The following is an 18,843-nucleotide window of genomic DNA, read 5'->3' as shown; positions in this document are numbered from 1 at the left end:
GGGCCAGCTCCCCGGAGGGTGAGTGCGCGTCTGAGTGATGCTCATCAGCACTCTGATGATGAGCCCAACCTAGAGGTGATCCTGAGACAATCCCTGCAGTTGCACAGCAATCTGCTGGGTGCAGTAGCATGGGTGCCCCAGAGTCTCGATGCACTAGCTGTGAGGATGGAGGAGTCCGCATCAACTATTACTCATGGCTCTCAGCAGCCCACTGAGTCCATCCTTGGTTGATACCAATGGATACTGGATACAAACAGTGACCATGGCGTCCCAGACATGATGGTATGGGCTATGGCTGATGTTGCAGTAACCATTGAGCACCAGGCCGATGCTATTGTAGGCCTGCATACTCAAATGTCTTCAGTGCGTGGTGTTCTGAGTCAGCTCTCTGCTGTACCGCAGTCACAGTCACTCTTGATGCAGAAGCAAATAGAGTCAATGGACGCAATGACTGCTGCCATCCGGTCTGGGGCCCCATCAGTTGGACGGGGACCTAACCTTGCTGAACCAAGGCAGGATTCTGACCTCACCCAGATTTCTGTAGATGTTGATGCTCTGCCCCAGGGGAGTATCAGCCTGTTGGGCCAATTAGAACGTGATGTCATTTCTCAGCACGACATAATTCCACCTTTGCACCTGCCGCTCTCTGCACCCCATCTACACCAGAGTGCTGCCGCCCATGCTGAGATGATGCAGTCCGCAGCTGGGTCTTCCAGGGCCCGAGCTGGTCGGGGACATCCTGCTAGGCCATCATGTGTGGCTGCGGATCTAAGTCAGCAACCGACTACCAGCCTTGCTGCAGGCCCTGAGACCCCATTGAGGAGGAGCAGTAGGCCTGGGAGGGGGCAGAAGGGAAGGGGTGGTAAAGCCTTCTTCAGGACAAAGTAAAGGCCTCTGGGAAAGTTGCCACATATGTTGACGTTGTGAAGATATGAGCTTTGAAAATTAGTTGCACTTGCATGACCCACCAAACACTTGCTTGATCGTCAACAGAGATGGCTAGGTTGTTGCAATGTGAACTCATGTAAATTGTTGCACTTGGTTGAACGATGCAACAATTGATTGGTACTCACCAGAGTGGCTACCTTGTTACAAAATGAACTGATGTCAATAGTTGCACTGGGATGTCTCTGAGAATGTTTGAAGGGGTTTTGTGGGTATGTTGACGTGTTGGGGATGAAGTTGTGCTCTTGTTCTCTTGCAGTTGTTTTAAGCACAGATGATTTATGTTTGCAATAAAGGAAGTTTGGATTGTTCACATAATGAGGCACTGATTATTAGAGATGGAGGGCTGCAGCTGTAGCGATGTGTTGAGTTGATACCCACATCTATAGGCTGGCCCTTCGACACGTCAAGACTCTTTATCTGGAATCGATGAGCGATGAGTCTCTGACGAGCAGCCCTTCCAGCCGCAGCAGTGTCAGGCTGCCTCTTCCATCAGTGAGGCTCCTCGTCTTCCTCCTCATCGATGTCGTCCTCCTGAGGTGGATCATCCATCCCTCATAATGGCTGGCCCCTCATAATGGCCAAGTTGTGCAGCATGCAACAATCAATGGTGAACATGGAGACACTGTCAGGTGAGTACTGGAATGCCCCTCCAGAGTGGTCAAGGCAGCATAAACGCTGCTTCAGAACCCCGATAGTTTGCTCGATAATGGCCCGGGCTGTGGTATGGCTGGTGTTGTAGTGCTGCTCGGCAGAGGTAGTGAGATTGCGGAGGGGTGTCATCAGCCAGGGGGCCATATCATACCCTTTGTTGACCAGGTGGCTTGAAGAGTCATGGCACAGTGGTCTCCCACAGGATGAAGGCACCGTGGCAGCTGGCAGGATATCGGGCATTTACAGCAAAGATCATCTGCCTGTGATCGCAAACCAGCTGCACATTGAGGGAGTGGAATACCTTGTGATTCCGAAAGATCTCTCCATTGTGGGGAGGGGCCCTCAATGCCAGATGCGTACAATCAATGGTTCCCTGAACCCTGTGGAAGCCCACCATCCTGGCAAAGCCATGGATGCGCACATCATGGTATTCCCTGGACATGCTGAACTTGATATAATCGTTTTGTTTGCTGGAGAGAGCGTCGGTCACCTGGGGAAGGCAGCAACGTGCTGCAAACTGCGAGACGTTGAATATATTGCCCACAGGAGACTGGACGGAGCCGGTAGCATAGAAGTTGAGTGCTACTATCTGCACCCCATCTACACCAGAGTGCTGCCGCCCAGGCTGAGGTGATGCAGTCCGCAGCCGGGTCTTCCAGGGCCCGAGCTGGTCAGGGACATCCTACTAGGCCATCATGTGTGGCTCCAAGTCAGCAACCGTCTACCAGCCTTGCTGCAGACCCTGAGACCCCATTGAGGAGGAGCAGTAGGCGTGGGAGGGGGCAGAAGGGAAGGGGTAGTAAAGCCACCTTCAAAACAAAGTAAAGGCCTCTGGGAAAGTTGCCACATATGTTGACGTTGTGAAGATATGAGCTTTGAAAATTAGTTGCACTTGCATGACCCACCAAACACTTGCTTGATCGTCAACAGAGATGGCTAGGTTGTTGCAATGTGAACTCATGTAAATTGTTGCACTTGGTTGAACGATGCAACAATTGATTGGTACTCACCAGAGTGGCTACCTTGTTACAAAATGAACTGATGTCAATAGTTGCACTGGGATGTCTCTGAGAATGTTTGAAGGGGTTTTGTGGGTATGTTGACGTGTTAGGGATGAAGTTGTGCTCTTGTTCTCTTGCAGTTGTTTTAAGCACAGATGATTTATGTTTGCAATAAAGGAAGTTTGGATTGTTCACATAATGAGGCACTGATTATTAGAGATGGAGGGCTGCAGCTGTAGCGATGTGTTGAGTTGATACCCACATCGATAGGCTGGCCCTTCGACACGTCAAGACTCTTTATCTGGAATCGATGAGCGATGAGTCTCTGACGAGCAGCCCTTCCAGCCGCAGCAGTGTCAGGCTGCTTCCTCCATCGGTGAGGCTCCTCGTCTTCCTCCTCATCGATGTCGTCCTCCTGAGGTGGATCATCCATCCCTCATAATGGCTGGCCCCTCATAATGGCCAGGTTGTGCAGCATGCAACAGTCAATGGTGAACATGGAGACACTGTCAGGTGAGTACTGGAATGCCCCTCCAGAGTGGTCAAGGCAGCAGAAACGCTGCTTCAGAACCCCGATAGTTTGCTCGATAACGGCCCGGGCTGTGGTATGGCTGGTGTTGTAGTGCTGCTCGGCAGAGGTAGTGAGATTGCGGAGGGGTGTCATCAGCCAGGGGGCCATATCATACCCTTTGTTGACCAGGTGGCTTGAAGAGTCGTGGCACAGTGGTCTCCCACAGGATGAAGGCACCGTGGCAGCTGGCAGGATATCGGGCATTTACAGCAAAGATCATCTGCCTGTGATCGCAAACCAGCTGCACATTGAGGGAGTGGAATACCTTGTGATTCCGAAAGATCTCTCCATTGTGGGGAGGGGCCCTCAATGCCAGATGCGTACAATCAATGGTTCCCTGAACCCTGTGGAAGCCCACCATCCTGGCAAAGCCATGGATGCGCACATCATGGTCTTCCCTGGACATGCTGAACTTGATATAATCAATTTGTTTTCTGTAGAGAACGTCGGTCACCTGGGGAAGGCAGCAACATGCTGCAAACTGCGAGACGTTGAATATATTGCCCACAGGAGACTGGACGGAGCCGGTAGCATAGAAGTTGAGTGCTACTATCACTGTCACTGCTACTGACAGCGAGGTCCTGGTGCCAGTGTCAGCTGCCAGGTATGTCTGCAGAAGGTTGCAAAGCTCCGTCACCACCTCCTTGCGGAACCTCAGCCTTCTCCTCGGACATCTCAAGATAAGAGTAATGCACGCAGTAAACCCTGCGTGTGTACAGCCTCCTGCCCCATCGCCTTTGGTGTCACCTCTGGGGAGGATCCACATTTGCCGTAAGCTGTCTGCAGCCGGCGCCTTTCATGTCGGCGCCGCAGGACAACGTGGTGTGCGATCATTGCCCCAGGTCACAGCGAAATAGAGATTTCAAGGTTAGCCGAGGTGGCAGCCAATGTGTCCGAAATACTAGTACTGAATCTGACGAGTCAACCCAGCAGTATGACGCCACCACCCTACTCTCTGTACGTGCATCAAACGCAGCACTGCCCGAGACCTCTGAGCCCCGGCTGCAACTCCTTTTAAATAACGCCCCCGATTTTTTTCTCCGCCTTGCGCAGTCCAACCTTTTCAGGCGTCATGGACGGCAGCCGTTAAGTGAGGCAGCAAAAGTGAATGTGGCGAGAAGGGCACAAAGGAGGCGTTGCACGCGTACTGGCATCATGATTTCCATGGCGTTAGCCGGCGGTACGTTACGTTTTAACACCCTTAAAAAAATTACAACCAAATTTCACGTCAGGTGTGAACAGCACCTGACTTCTATCTCCCAGTTAACAGCATGCGTTAGCAACCGAATTTCGACCCCTAAGTTGGAAAAAGTCTTGCAGCCTTTTTTTGAGTGGTCACCAACGATCGCTTTCAGGAACATTGGTTAGACCGCACGAGACCTGGAACAACTAGGGGGAGCTTGCGTGTGTCAAGCTATGTCCAGTTGTACCCGAATTTTGCATTGGGTCTTACAACCCCAATTTTAATAGTAAAGCATTCTTACGCCTGTTTCAGGTGAGTGGGTTACTCGCCTATTTAAAGGCCTATCTGAATATTTCACCAGGAGGGGCATGGGCAACAATGCTCCCCCAAGAGCCCCCCCGTCCCCCCGATTTTAGACTTCAGACTGCCTGATGTTCAGGTGCAAAGCAAACGGCTATCAGTGGAATTTCTCCCCATATACATTTGCAGCAAATTGGCGAATGTATCAAGCTTAAAATAGATAAAAACAGGATTGGAACATGCGCTGATAAGTGGCAAGTTAACATTCGCACCACAGAAGTGCCAGGCAATGAATATCTCCAACAAGTGAGCCAAACCACCGCCCCTTGACATTCACCGGCATTACCATCGCCGAATCCCCCACCATCAATATCCTAGGGGGTCACCATTGACCAGAAACTTAACTGGACCAGCCATTTAAGTACTGTGGCTTTAAGAGCAAGTCAGAGGATGGGTTTTCTGTAGCGAATGACTCCCCTCCTGACTCCCCAAAGCCTTTCCACTACCGACAAGGCACAAGTCAGGAGTGTGATGGAATACTCTCCGCTTGCCTGGATGAGTGCAGCTCCAACAACACTCAAGAAGCTCAACACCATCCAGGACAAAGCAGCCCGCTTGATTGGCACTCCATCCACCACCTTCAACATTCACTCCCTCCACCACCAGCGTACCGTGGCTGCAGTGTGTACCATCTACAAGATGCACTGCAGCAACTCACCGAGGCTTCTTGAACAGCACCTCCCAAACCTGTGATCTCTACCACCTAGAAGGACAAGGTCAGCAGGTGCATCACCTCCAAGTCACACACCATCATAACTTGGAAATCTATCGCCGTTCCTTCAGCACCAGTGGGTCAAAATCCTGGAACTCCCTCCCTAACAGCACTGTGGGAACATCTTCACCACACGGACTGCAGCGGTTCAAGAAGGCGGCTCACCACTACCTTCTCAGGATGGGCAATAAATTCTGGCCTTGCCAGCGATGTCCACATCCCAGGAATTAATATTTAAAAAAAATGCTGCAGGGCCTAATAAAGATGTTGGTACTCTCAAAATATACACCAGGAAATTGGAAGGATGTTGACTGTATAATGTAGGACCTGGTGCCAAAAGGAGATAATGCCCAGAATGGGCAATAACCCCAGGGCATAAAGCCAAGAATAAATAAAGTTTTGAGTAAAGCTAAGAATTGGAAAATGGCCGAAGTGAAGTTGGTACTTGGCACCGAGTAGTCAGGACTTGCAACGGTGACTGGAAGCTACAAACACAGTGATGTGTAACGTTACACCCAATGTGAGGATATATAGAAAAACGCTGTATAAAAGGAAGTAAATCGTGTAAACCATGGTTGAGTGTTTTCTGTATGGCATTGCTCCCTTTATTATTTGCAGCACTTTTTCATGTCATAACATGAATTATGTTCAATTTTCTGCAATTGCTTACCATGGACTATCAACTATGAGAAGTTAGTGAGACATATTAGGAAACAGTTATAGTAGCTGACATCTTATTAAAGTGTTCGGTTGTACAATTAAAGGTCATTGCAGCTAAAACTTATCAGTGGAAAACATATTGAGTAACTTACTTGTTGCAGATAATGATTCATATAAATACTAAAAATTCTAATTAGTGTTTTTTAATTGTTTGCAGCACTAAGAAAGAGCACAGATCTAGAGAAGTCTGTTGCAACAATAGCTGTAATATTTAATAATCACACTGGTCCAGATGGAAAACTCAGTAAAGCTCAGGCTAAAGACTTACTTTTGACCCAATTTCAGAGTTTCATAAAGGTAAGAAAATCTTAATGTTGTATGAATGGTTGCACTTATTATATTATGCATTGTTTCCATGTTTCAGAGATTACGTTTACCAACAACTAACTCATGTTGTCGAACAGGACGACTGGAGATCTTTAAGCTGGTTGCTCACTGTAATAACAATGCAATAATTAGACAACTGCAAATATTCGCTGAACAAAACAAAGTATTTTTATCTAATATTTAGGTTTGTATTGGATTCTTTGGCCCCAAGTTTCCACATGATTTGCTCCTGATTTTTAGGAGCAACTGGTGGAGAACGGAGTATCTTAGAAATCGCAATTCTCCACATTTAAGTTTTCTGCAGTTCTAGTCAGTTAAAACAGTTTCACTTTTGAACAGAATTTTTTTTTCAAAAGGGGACGTGTCCGGCCACTGACGCCTGATTTGAAAATTTCCACAGTGAAAACGTACTCCAAACTAACTTAGAATGGAGCAAGTGAAGATTTTTGTAGGCCTGAAAAAACCTTTTCTACACATTAAAAAATCAGGCGCAGGTTACAAATTAGGTGTCCGGAACGAGGTGGGGGGGGGGAAGGGAAGTCATTACATTCTACAATAAATCCTTAGTTATACTTATACAAATATTATATAAATAATTCCAACCTGAATAAAAATTTATAAGCAAAGAAAAGATTCAATAAACCATGTTCCTACCTGTGTGAAAGTGCTTCAGGCACAGAGAATGCTGCAGGAAGCCTCACAAGTTGAGGCAGCCGTTCCCGACGGCATGGGGCGGGGGAGAGGAGGCAGTAAGGGCCCAACCGACCACAGCGGGGGGGAGGCAGGGAGAAGGCAGCCGTTCCCGACGGCATGGGGGGCGGGGGAGGAAGCAGTAAGGGCCCGACCGACCGCAGCGGGGAGCAGGAAGGGAGGAGACAGCCGTTCCCGACGGCATGGGGGGGGGTGGGGGGGAGAGGAGGCAGTAAGGACCCGACCGACCGCAGCGGGGGGGAGGCAGGGAGGAGGCAGCCGTTCCCGACGGCATGGGGGGGTGGGGGGAGGCAGTAAGGGCCCGACCGACCACAGCGGGGGGCAGGCAGGGAGGAGGTAGCCGTTCCAGATGGCATGGGGGGGGTGGGGGGGGAGACAGTAAGGGCCCGACCAACCGCAGCGGGGGGCAGGCAGGGAGGAGGCTGCAGGAAGCCTCAGAAGTTGAGGCAGCCATTCCCGACGGCAGTGGGGGAGGGAGGCCCCCCCTGCCATCGGTCGGACCCATCGGGAAACGGCTGCCTCAACTTCTGAGGCTTCCTGCAGCCTTCTCACTGCTGCAAGAAGCCTCAGTGCTGATCATGGAAGGGCAATGTGGTTTTATTAAAAAATGTTAAAAATTGAACAGCTACAAAGAACTACAAAAATGGCCGAGTGCCAATGTTTCCTTCACACTGCGTGTGCACGAACGCTCCAACACGCACGCGCAGGGTTGCCGGCACGAAAAAAACTCATTTAAATGGTACCCGCCCTCTCCTACTTACAAAATCGGCGCGAGTGGTAGGCTCCGCACCCCTGGGCGCCGCGCCAAGCTGACATCGAGCTGCAAAGCGCTCGAGAATAGCGCGTTGTTTTTCAGGCGCTGTTTCCGGTGCGAAAAACGGGCGCCCAGCTCGGAGGGGCGCCTGTTTTGCCGCGTGTGGCAACTTGGGGCCTTTAATTCTATCATAACACATAAATGGGCTGGAATTTCGGCGCTTATGTTTTTGGTGGCAGGGCGGGCACGTTAGCGCCCGGGAATAGTTTGTGCCGCAGGAGGTAAGTTTGGGAAGCTGGGCCCTGCATCGGGGTGGGGCGGGGTGGTGGGGGGTGGGTGCAGCGCTTAGGGAGCTGTTGTACACCTCTCTTGGTGCTTGGATGGGAAACTCCCGAGCTAAAGGGCCAGGAGACCCCTGGTGGGGCGGGGGAACTAAAATAAAACCCACAAAAACATTCCCAAAACATTGCCCACGACACGACAGAAATCGCAAAACAAATTAAAAGAAAAAACAATCACAGTTACCTCACCTCTTGGCCAGCGGGATGGTTGGACCGCCCTGATTTACCAGGCGGTCAGTGGGGGGCGCTCTTTCCGACGGACGGGTCGGGCAAGAGTCAAAACTCGCGCCGGTGTCGCAACCAGGGGTGTTCCACACCTGCCGCAGCTCTTCCAGGCGGTGTTGCTCCGAGCCACCGCAAAACCGGACCCGAGGATCGCAGCGGGGCGCTGGAGGCTGGCCACCCGCCCAGAAGACTTCACCGCCACCATTGCCGCCGCTCCAGGGCGAGAAACGGAGCACAGAAGACCCAAAAATCCAGCCCAAGGCGTTAAAAAACAGTTTACCCAAAGGAGTGATGTCCCAGCTTAACTTGATGCGTTGTTGCAATAATTTAAACTACAGTTTGTTTCCGACAGGAGCAACGTCAGGCCATTTAAGAAAAAGCCCGCTTTATGATTTATTCAGCTGCATGTCTGATTGGCAACTTTTTGAATGTAATAGACAATGATTTAAATAACTGCTTGACTCTGGTTATTATATTTATTAGCAAGCCTTTTTCAAATAAGAGTTTGTCCTGGAGCCTTCGAAGGGACTGGGACCTATAGAGAGAGTCGTCATCACAGGCAGTCCCTCGGAATCGAGGAAGACTGGTTTCCACTCCTAAAGTGAGTCCTTTGGTGGCTGAACAGTCCAATACGAGAGCCCCAAACCCTGTCACAGATGGGAGAGACATTCATTGGGGGAAGGGGGAGGAGGTGGGACTGATTTACCACACGCTCCTTCCGCTGCCTACACCTGACCTCTTCACGCTCGCAGCGTTGAGATTCGAAGAGCTCAACGCCCTCCCGGATGTACTTTCTCCACCTAGGGCAGTCTTCAGCCAGGGTCTCCCAGGCGTCAGTGGTAATGTCGCACTTCACCAGGGAGGCTTTGAGCGTGTCCTTGTAACGTTTCCGCTGCCCACTTTTGGCTCGTTCGCTATGAAGGAGCTCCGCATAGAGCAGTTACTTAGGGAGTCTCATGTCTGGCATGCGAACTAAGTGGCCTGATTGAGTGTGGTCAGTGCTTCAGTGCTGGGGATGTTAGCCTGGGTGAGGACACTGATGTTGGTGTGCCTGTCCTCCCAGGGGATTTGCAAAATCTTGCAGAGACATTGTTGGTGATATATCTCCAGCGATTTGATGTGTCTTCTGTAAGTCGTCCATGCCTCTGATCCATACAGGAGGGCAGGTATTACTGCAGCCCTGTAGACCATGAGCCTGGTGGTAGGTTTAAGGGCCTGGTCTTCGAACACTCTTTTGCTCAGGCGGCCGAAGGTTGCACTGAAGGCGATATTGAACCTCTGCATCAATGTCTGCCTTTGTTGACAAGAGGCTCCTGAGGTATGGGAAGTGGTCCACGTTGAGAGAGTAGGTTAAGCCAGACAACTTCTGTAGTTGCTAAGGAAAGGATTAATTTTTTTAAACAACAGAGTTACGGTTTTAGACCTTAGTTGCGAATCATTCATTATTTACCACTATATGAGGAATCAGCAAAATTTGAAACTATTACAAATATATCTGGTGGGTCGGAACTTCCTGTGCATTTGCACCAAGAGACACGTGTAATCGGGGCAGAAAGCAAATACCCACTGTAAAAGATCAAGCACGTTACGCACGTTATCTCCAATACAAGATAGCACACAACACCAGGGTGCTTTCGGAACTGGAGCAGCAAGCACTGGAAATCAGTGGCCTCTCCAGATCTGTCAGGATAGAAGATTTCGAAGCCAGGGGCTTCTGTAAACAGGTCTTTAACCATTATTTGTCAAATGGTGAACAGAGATGAGTATTTGATGTTACCAGCAATGAGAAGGAAACTGCTTGTTTCACACAAGCAGGTATATCCGGTATTGGAGAGCCTGTTTAGCAGTTTCAGCACATGGCAGCACACTACCCCCCAATCCCATGTGCTTTAACTTTGCACATTAATCTCTTGTGTGGGACCTTATCGAAGGCCTTCTGAAAGTCCAAATACACCACATCAACTGGTTCTCCCTTGTCCACTCTACTGGAAACATCCTCAAAAAATTCCAGAAGATTTGTCAAGCATGATTTCCCTTTCACAAATCCATGCTGACTTGGACCTATCATGTCACCTCTTTCCAAATGCGCTGCTATGACATCCTTAATAATTGATTCCATCATTTTACGCACTACTGATGTCAGGCTGACCGGTCTATAATTCCCTGTTTTCTCTCTCCCTTTTTTAGAAAGTGGGGTTACAGGAGCCAAAGGTGGGCAGAGGAAACGTTTCAAGGACACCCTCAAAGCATGCCTGATAAAGTGCAACATCCCCACTGACACCTGGGAGTCCCTGGCCAAAGACCGCCCTAAGTGGAGGAAGTGCATCCAAGAGGGCGCTGAGTCTCATCGCCGTGAGCATGCAGAAACTCAGCGCAGGCAGCGGAAAGAGTGTGCGGCAAACTGTCCCACCCACCCTTTCCCTCAACAACTATCTGTCCCACCTGTGACAGAGACTGTGGTTCTAGTATTGGACTGTTCAGCCACCTAAGAACTCATTTTAAGTGTGGAAGCAAGCCTTCCTCGATTCCGAGGGACGGCTTATGATGATGATGATGATGATGACAAATGCCAAAAAGCAATTACATTTTAATTCAAACTATACAATTGTGTTTCAAAGCGTTCTCTTCAGTTCACTTTTTGTTACACAATTGAATGAAACAGGATGGAAAGTTTATGTGCAGATAAGCCTTTGTCATTCATTGCAAGAATAAATAGTGTAGGCAGCCAAACATTCCTGTGCTCTTGTGTATAGGACGATGGCCCAAATTTTCCCCAGCATGGGGCGCTGTTTTATCGGTGTTTTTCAATGGCCAGTGATATTTCTGGTGCTGAAGCTTAGTTTGAAGATTCCCCAATGTTGGGGTGCCGGAGTCTACTACCAGCACCAGAATGTTTGGCGCCAAACATTCTGGTGCTGGTGTACCTGTAAAGAAGGCTCCTGGGCATAAGGCCAAGTTTCCTCCTGAAAGAAATTTTTTAAACCGGCGCACAGACCCTAGAAACACTGTAGGAAAAACCCTTACCTACAGTTACAGAAATCCGCGCTGGCTCGCTCCTATCCCCGGCCGAAGGGCCTCCCCTGCTATTTTATATAAACTTTATGCATCTTAAAAATAAATCAGATAAAACAAAACTTGCCATTAATGCTCCGAAATCCAAATAAAATAAATCCAAAGTCCGTGTTGCCTCCTGGAGCGACGTCAGAAACATAAAAGAAATACAAATAAAACAAAGCCAAAGCTGAAGTGACTGCTGCTGGAATATCAGCCAAGGGAGGTCCCCTAAAAGGGTGCAAAGTTTTTTTTCTGGGCATGCCGGCATTGCCCATGCGCAATGAGTTGGTCGGGTTTTTTTGAGAGGGGGTTGGGGGGGGGGGGGGGGGGTGGAGTTGTGGCGGTTGTGCACATGCACAGTGATTTTTTTTTTTATTATTTTTTTTTACGCATGCACATTGCGCATTTAGGTGCGCTTTTTTTTTGAAGAGCATGTGCTGTGCGTTTCAGGCACACACTCGAAGCACCGCCCTGCCAGATGGAATCGGGTAGCACCGGCGCCAGAAGTTGCGAAGGGTTAAGAAAACTTAGAATTTTTAGTTTCAGCACCTAGGGGCCTAAAAAATACAGGCATCCAGGTGAGTGAGCGCCATTATTTTTATTTTGGGAAACTGGGGCCCATAGAATTTCAGCAAAGATCTGTGAACTTGCAATTGAACACTGCAGTATGCATCGCTCTTTAGGAGAGCAGTATGCTCTCATCATATTATTTAGCTTAGTGATGAAGTTGAGTGACGGCTCATCTCAGAAGCTAACATTCCTACATTATTGCATATCATTTTGAGCAGCACCACCACAAAAATTTACATTGGAACAGGGAAATAACTCTGGCTGTCCCAAATTGAAATACCTTCACATAGGTTAAATATTTTTAACAATCTTCCATGGAACTGCTAAGTAAATTTGACCAATATAATTTGTGTGAGATGTTACAAGTTACACTTAAAGAATTTGAACAAGTGGTGATGGCAAAGCTTCAGCAGACAATTCAAAAAGAGTGAAATTATTTTTAGATTTGACTCATTCTTTTTCCTCAGAAATTGTTTATCATTGCTGCATTGATGTTTGTGTTGCTGTTACTTTATGGAGAATAAGGCCGTGTTCTTCCCGTTGCCGGGTGTGCGAGTTTGGAGGCAGGTCGGCAGTAAAAGTTGCAGAAATTGCGAGTCCGTCGCGAACCCGCCATCATTCCGCCTCCTCGCTCGTGCCTTTAACTCTGGCATGTTTGCCAGCGCGCCACGGACCCGAACGGCAGAAGCGGGCGACCTAATTAAGCTCATTAAATCCTTGTTGCGAGACCCTTAACAGGGACTTTAACCAGACCTTTTGACTTTTACTGAATGACCACGGGAATCACGCAGCTCAGGAACCACGTCTGTCAACCTGAGACAAGAGCTCAGTGGCCATTGAACGAGGTCATTAACGCAGAGCGTGGAAATCCAAATACCTTGACACCTGACACTGCATTACTTGCCGAAGGGAAAGAATCTTGCTGACTCCATTTTGAGCATAGATTTAGGTGTCTAGAGTTTGCAGGTCATTTCTGCAACCTCAGAAGCCACTATTACCACATTGCTAGCAACTATCACAACATTGACAGATTGGTCCTCTGAACTCTACTTGATCTGCCATCTATTACATCAGCAGGGATGCCGCTTATACTGTCTCACCTTGGTCCTCAGAATCGGACCACGATGAGGCCCAACACCAGCAGCAATAGGCACACCAACCTTCTCTTCAACGACCTGATGCTCCTCAGGACAAAGGGCATCAGTGCAGGGCTGCATCGCATCAGAGGCAATACCCCCAACACAGGGTCTACAGGCAAAGGATGAGCTTCCTCAACATGACTGAGCAGCAGTACTAAAGGAGGCTCAGACTATCAAGCCAGGTCGTTGCAGACATTTGTAGCTTGCTGGAACAAGACCTGCAGACCAGAGGACCTGGTGGACACTCGTTACCAGTGGCTGTCAAAGTCACCACTGCCCTCAACTTCTTCACCTCAGGTTCCTTCCAGGAATCTGCAGCAGATATTTGCAGCATCTCGCAGTTGTCTGCCCACGGATGCATCACACAGGTCACCGATGCTATGTTTAACAAGTCACCCAATTATGTGAAATTTGCCACTGATGAAGCCAGTGTTAGTGAGTGTATGCTTGGCTTTGCTGCTCTGGCTGGCTTCCCACAGGTGCAGGGCATCATCGACTGCACACATGTGACCATCAGGGCTCCCCTACATCACCCAGGAGTGTTTGCAAACCGCAAGGGCTTCCATTCCCTCAATGTGCAGTTCATCTGCAACCATAGAAAGATTAGCTTGCATGTGTGCGCCAAAGTCCCTGGCAACTGTCATGACTCTTTCGTCCTGCACCAGTCCACCTTCCCTCAGCTCTTCGCACCGCCAAATACACTTACCGACTGGCTGCTTGAAGATAAGGTCTATCCACTGGACATGGCTCATCACATCCTTGAGGAGGGCAAGCAATGATGGCGAGGAGCGTTATAATGAAGGCCACATGTCCACGAGATGTGTCATTGAGCAAACAATAGCCATGCTCAAGATACGCTTCAGATGCCTTGACAGATATGGAGGACCCCTTCAGTACCTGTCAGCCAGAGTCTCCAGAATCATCGTGCTCTGCTGCACACTGCACAACATAGTGCAGCAACAAGGATTAGAGCTGCATGAGGAGCAAGTGCACAGCCTCTTCAGAGGAGGCGGAGCAGGAGGAGGAACATCAGCGGGAAGATGAGGAAGAGGAAGCAGAAGGAACCTGAGGTCCAGATGGCATCAGCACTGGAGCACATTGCTGCTCAGGGGCCAGGGATGATTTCATCATGGCCGGATTTACTTCACTTCCTGCTTTGCACCCATATGGCTTCCACATACTGTGCCAAATTCCTCCCTCGCCCCCCCCCCGCCCGCCCCCAACAACACCATAAAGGATCCCGACAATCAGCAGGCCATTCCTTTCACACTGACCACCATTGCTGGAGATAACGTTATGTCTCACCATTTACTCCAAATCACAAAGCCACTTCAAAGTATCAGACAAAAGTGGGGATGACCGGAAAGTGGTGAAAATAAATACTTTTATATGTGTGATAACAGTAACAGAACCTTAGCTATACACCTACAAGCATCTACTTTTATGACATTTTTCTTTTCCGCATGCTTCTACGAGATGCTACCCCCGTGGCTTCAGCAGAGGTATAGGCAGTCTGCTAAGTTCCCTGCTGCGACTGCGTAGACACTTTTGGCGGATGTCCTCAGGGTTGTGAAGCCTGTGAGGGCCCCACCAAAGTCTGCTCCTCCTGCGACTGTGCAGGGGCAGACTCGGCCATCGCGATCCGAGGAAGCATCTGGGGCTCTGACTGAGAGGGGTGGGGCAATTGGAGAAAAGTGTGAGCATTTTGAGAGGAGCCCCCACTTCCATGTCCCCTCTCACCATCATCTCTCTCATGGGCCACCCGTATTTCCCTGCTAGCAAGGAGCTGGAGAGGAGGAGGTCTATGAGCCTTTGCCACCTGTTCTCCATAGCTAGCATGTGCTCATGTGAGTGGTGCATTTGCTGCTCCTTGCAGGTGGCCATCCTTTTCATAGAGCAGCACATCGTCACCAGCATCTGTGACACGGTGGTGCTCATGTTGGAGATGGACTCCTCCATGCTCTGCACATTTGTAGACATTGCAGCTGCAAAATTTGCCAGAGCCTCCTGCATTTCTAGCTGCCCCTCCAGGATCATCCTTTTTCTCCATGGCCCTGAGTCTCAGCCAGCATCTCCACTGCTGTTCCTCTCAACACCATCTGCTCTCGCTCACTTGTGAGTTGTGACACACCAGGTGACAACACTACTCTATCTTGCGTGGCACCCGTTGAGCTGTGCGTATCTGCACCGGTACTGCATGCGCTTATATCTGCTGATGCTGCACCCCCATGGCCGGAGGCTTCTCTGAGGATTCGTCTTCCTCCACCGGCTGGACTGTGGGAGGAGGGCTCTTGATGGACCTGTGGGAAAGTAATGAGATGATATAGAAATGTTATATTAAGAATGGGTAACAATGCCATTATGCACATGATGAACATTCACTGGCTAATGACATCTGTTATATATGCAGACTATAGATATACTCTCTGTGTATAGTTGCATAAGATGGAGACTTGTTTACCTAATGTACTATCAATAAGGTTTACACTATGTATATACCACTAGAGGGTGCAACTGGTGGAGTCCAGGGTTTCCTGCCCTGGTGGCAGGGGCTGTATAAAAGGGGAGCCACCATGGGAGTGCCTCACTGGAGTTACGAATAAAGGACCAAGGTCACTACAGTTTGAGTACAATATATTGCCTCGTGGAGTCATTCATAAGTACACTACAGACATAGTAACATCAGTCCCTATATGAGTGACTGCTGTACGCTATGTGGCTGTATGAGATGTAATTCTGTCATCAGGTTGCTGAGATGTCCCCCTCTGCCATCACTCTGCAACTCTTGAGACCTCCAGGGCCACCTCCTCTGCTGCAATTAAAGTACTGAAGGATGGAGGGCCATTTCCGGTTCTTTCCCACCTCCCTGTTCTTCTGGGCTCTCATCTTCTGCAAGGAGTAAAAGAAGAGAAGTTTGAGTGAGAGTGATGGAATGAGTGTAAGGAAGTGTGGCTTACATCTGTAGTGGGTGGCTATGAGGGAATGTAGTGCCAATGCCAAATGGCCTCTTTCAGTGGTCTTACTTGGTTTGATTATGTTAGGATGAGGGTGAGTGTGAGGGGCGGTTAGTCAGATGGGGATGTGAGTATGTACATAGAGAGAGAGGGATGGGTGGACATACAAGGTATGTTGGTGTGAGGAATGATGTGCAGGAGTAGGCTTGGGAAGGCAGAGTGGTGGGGATATGGTAACAGGCACTTCAGGATGAGCTTGAGTGTGGCTTTGCACTCATCTTTCCTGATCTGATCAGATCATTGAACTGCTTCCTGCACTGTATCCAGGTCGTCCTTACAACATCCCTGCTATTGACCACCTCAGTAATTTGGAGTCGGACTCTTTTGAGATATCTTCCGCCCAACAGCAGGGAAGAGGACTTCCGTGCCTACTCTGACTCCCTCCACAAAAATATGTAGCGATTCATCGGAAAAGCGGGGTGCAGCCCTCTGTCTTCGTGAACTGATTTTTCTATTTCTCAGCAACAACACAATCCTCTCCAATACTCCCTCCAGGCTCCTGTACGAACCTTCAAATGCGATGTGGCCAAAGCTGCTTTAAATATCCCCACTGGAAGTTAGTCATTGACGTCGTCACCAGACCCACACCGTTTGTTAGGGCAGGGAAATGCGCATGTCTGCCTTAATAGGAGTTATTATGCTAAAGTCACTATGAAGAGCGGGCTGATACATCATGGTACCGACCCAGGACTTGGCCCGCCCACACCCGACCAGACTTGGTAGGGAAAATTCCGGCCCAAATGTCTATCAGTGATAATTTGGAAGCCAAGATGATGAGTGTTATACCTGATGGAAATACTTTGAAGTTCATAAGTTCAAATATTAGCTTTGACTGAACTGGCTTTAAAAGACAAATTTCACTAACTCTCGTCTAAAAAACCAAACTGGAAGACAAGTACTTCAAGCTGGGGAAGGAAAAGATGTCAGGCCTAGTCCCATACTGTAGAAATTCACCTCCTGCTCATGGAATAGCCTTGTGGCAGTGGATGCCAGGAAAGAGAATTATAACTGGGTTAAAACATTGACAAACTAATTTTTAAAAATTAATAAAATAAACAAATTACATAAATATTTACAATTAATATTTTAACTAATAAATCCAATAGGAAATTCAGGAAAATCATCTATATCCAGGGAGTGATTAGAATGTGGAACTTGCTATCACATGAAGTAGTTGAGGCGAATAGCATAGATGAATTTAAGGGGAAGCTAGATAAGCACGAGGGAGAAAGGAATAGGCGGTTATGTTGATAGCATGAGATGAAGTAGTATGAGAGGAGGCTCGGGTGGAGTATAAACACTGGCCTATAGCAGTTGGGCCAAATGGCCTGTTTCTGTGCTGTACATTCTATATAATGTAACTCTGTGTAACCTTAAAAATGAAGCAAGGAGCTAGCCATTAATGCACAGTTCTAAGGCTCTGCATGATGCAGGTTAAATCACAGCTGACCCTGCTGACATTTGCTCCTCTACTTTCTACACATGGACATTCATCATTTGACCTGAATTTAATGGTGTGGCACCATTGAGAGGTGCAATCGTGGCCAAATGGAGACAGGAAAAGTCGATGCCTAGATCGCGAGTAATATTTGAAGCACCAGGAACTGCAAGTCCGATTGCCTAGCCTTCTTAAATGTGGAATGCATAGCTCAATGAAGGGATGATAAAAGTTAACATTAGAAAAAAGTACAATTGCAAAAAGAAAGTCCAAATCTATATGTTGCCTGATTCTAATCTTTTCCCAGGGACAAGAGCTGAAGCCAAAATACAAAGAAATTATTTCCGACCTCGATGAAGATAAAGACAGAAGAATAGACTTTGAAGATTTTATGGTATTACTGACGAGCCTGACAATAGTGTCAGATCTTCTTCACGAGTTACGATGTATAACAGCTAAAAAATAATTACATTTTAATTCAAGCAATCCAATTGTAATTCAAGATGATACTTTGGTTCACATGTACAAAGAAGGCTTTTGGTAGCCAAAAGAGTCAATGAGAATGGAGGGCAACTAATGATTTCTGTATTGTACTGTGTAGCACAGGACTTTCCTTAAAAAATGAAATTAAATAATGATGAACAATTTTGTTTTCAATAAATGTAACATTATTTAATCGTGTGAAGTTCCACACTGATTTTTCAATTAAAAATATAGAATAAAAGCACTATATACTAAGATTATAAAAAATTATTTAGTAACACATGAAAAGAAATAACAAAAGAAAAAGATGTGTCTTTAGAAAAGGCCTAATGATTGGATGCCAATGCAAGTTACAGTGGCTCAACCAAAGATCTCCGAGTGTCAGAGTCCCTGAACATTGTACATATAATGAAAGTCCCAAGAACTCTACAAACTCTCAGCAGAATGAGAATGCTGATTCTACAGCAAGTCTATAGGACTGAGGGAACATTATCATCCTTTGTTAAATTCCTCAAAATTACAAAATAATGAATAATAGTGTTTTTGGTTTTTATAAAATCAAACATTTCAAGCTGATTAAAAGCAGTTTACAATGCTCATCTTCTTTGTGGAAAGGAACATGCTGGCATTGCCCTTTGTGT

At 47.9% G+C, this 18,843-nt stretch overlaps 1 protein-coding gene across 1 annotated transcript; it reads left to right on the top strand.

Moving 5' to 3' along the window:
- Window positions 1-291: 291 nt before the first annotated feature.
- Window positions 292-18,185, top strand: LOC139276749 (sentan-like). The gene is made up of 3 exons (XM_070894758.1): window positions 292-370; window positions 6,304-6,443; window positions 18,027-18,185. Exons 1-3 carry the CDS (start codon window positions 292-294, stop codon window positions 18,183-18,185), a joined length of 378 nt encoding a protein of 125 aa, XP_070750859.1.
- Window positions 18,186-18,843: the final 658 nt, after the last annotated feature.

Source organism: Pristiophorus japonicus, chromosome 12, assembly GCF_044704955.1.
Source record: "Pristiophorus japonicus isolate sPriJap1 chromosome 12, sPriJap1.hap1, whole genome shotgun sequence".
NCBI classification, from domain to species: Eukaryota; Metazoa; Chordata; class Chondrichthyes; family Pristiophoridae; genus Pristiophorus; species Pristiophorus japonicus.
Note: the sequence above shows the minus strand (reverse complement) of the source record. Positions and strands in the feature narration are given on the sequence as shown.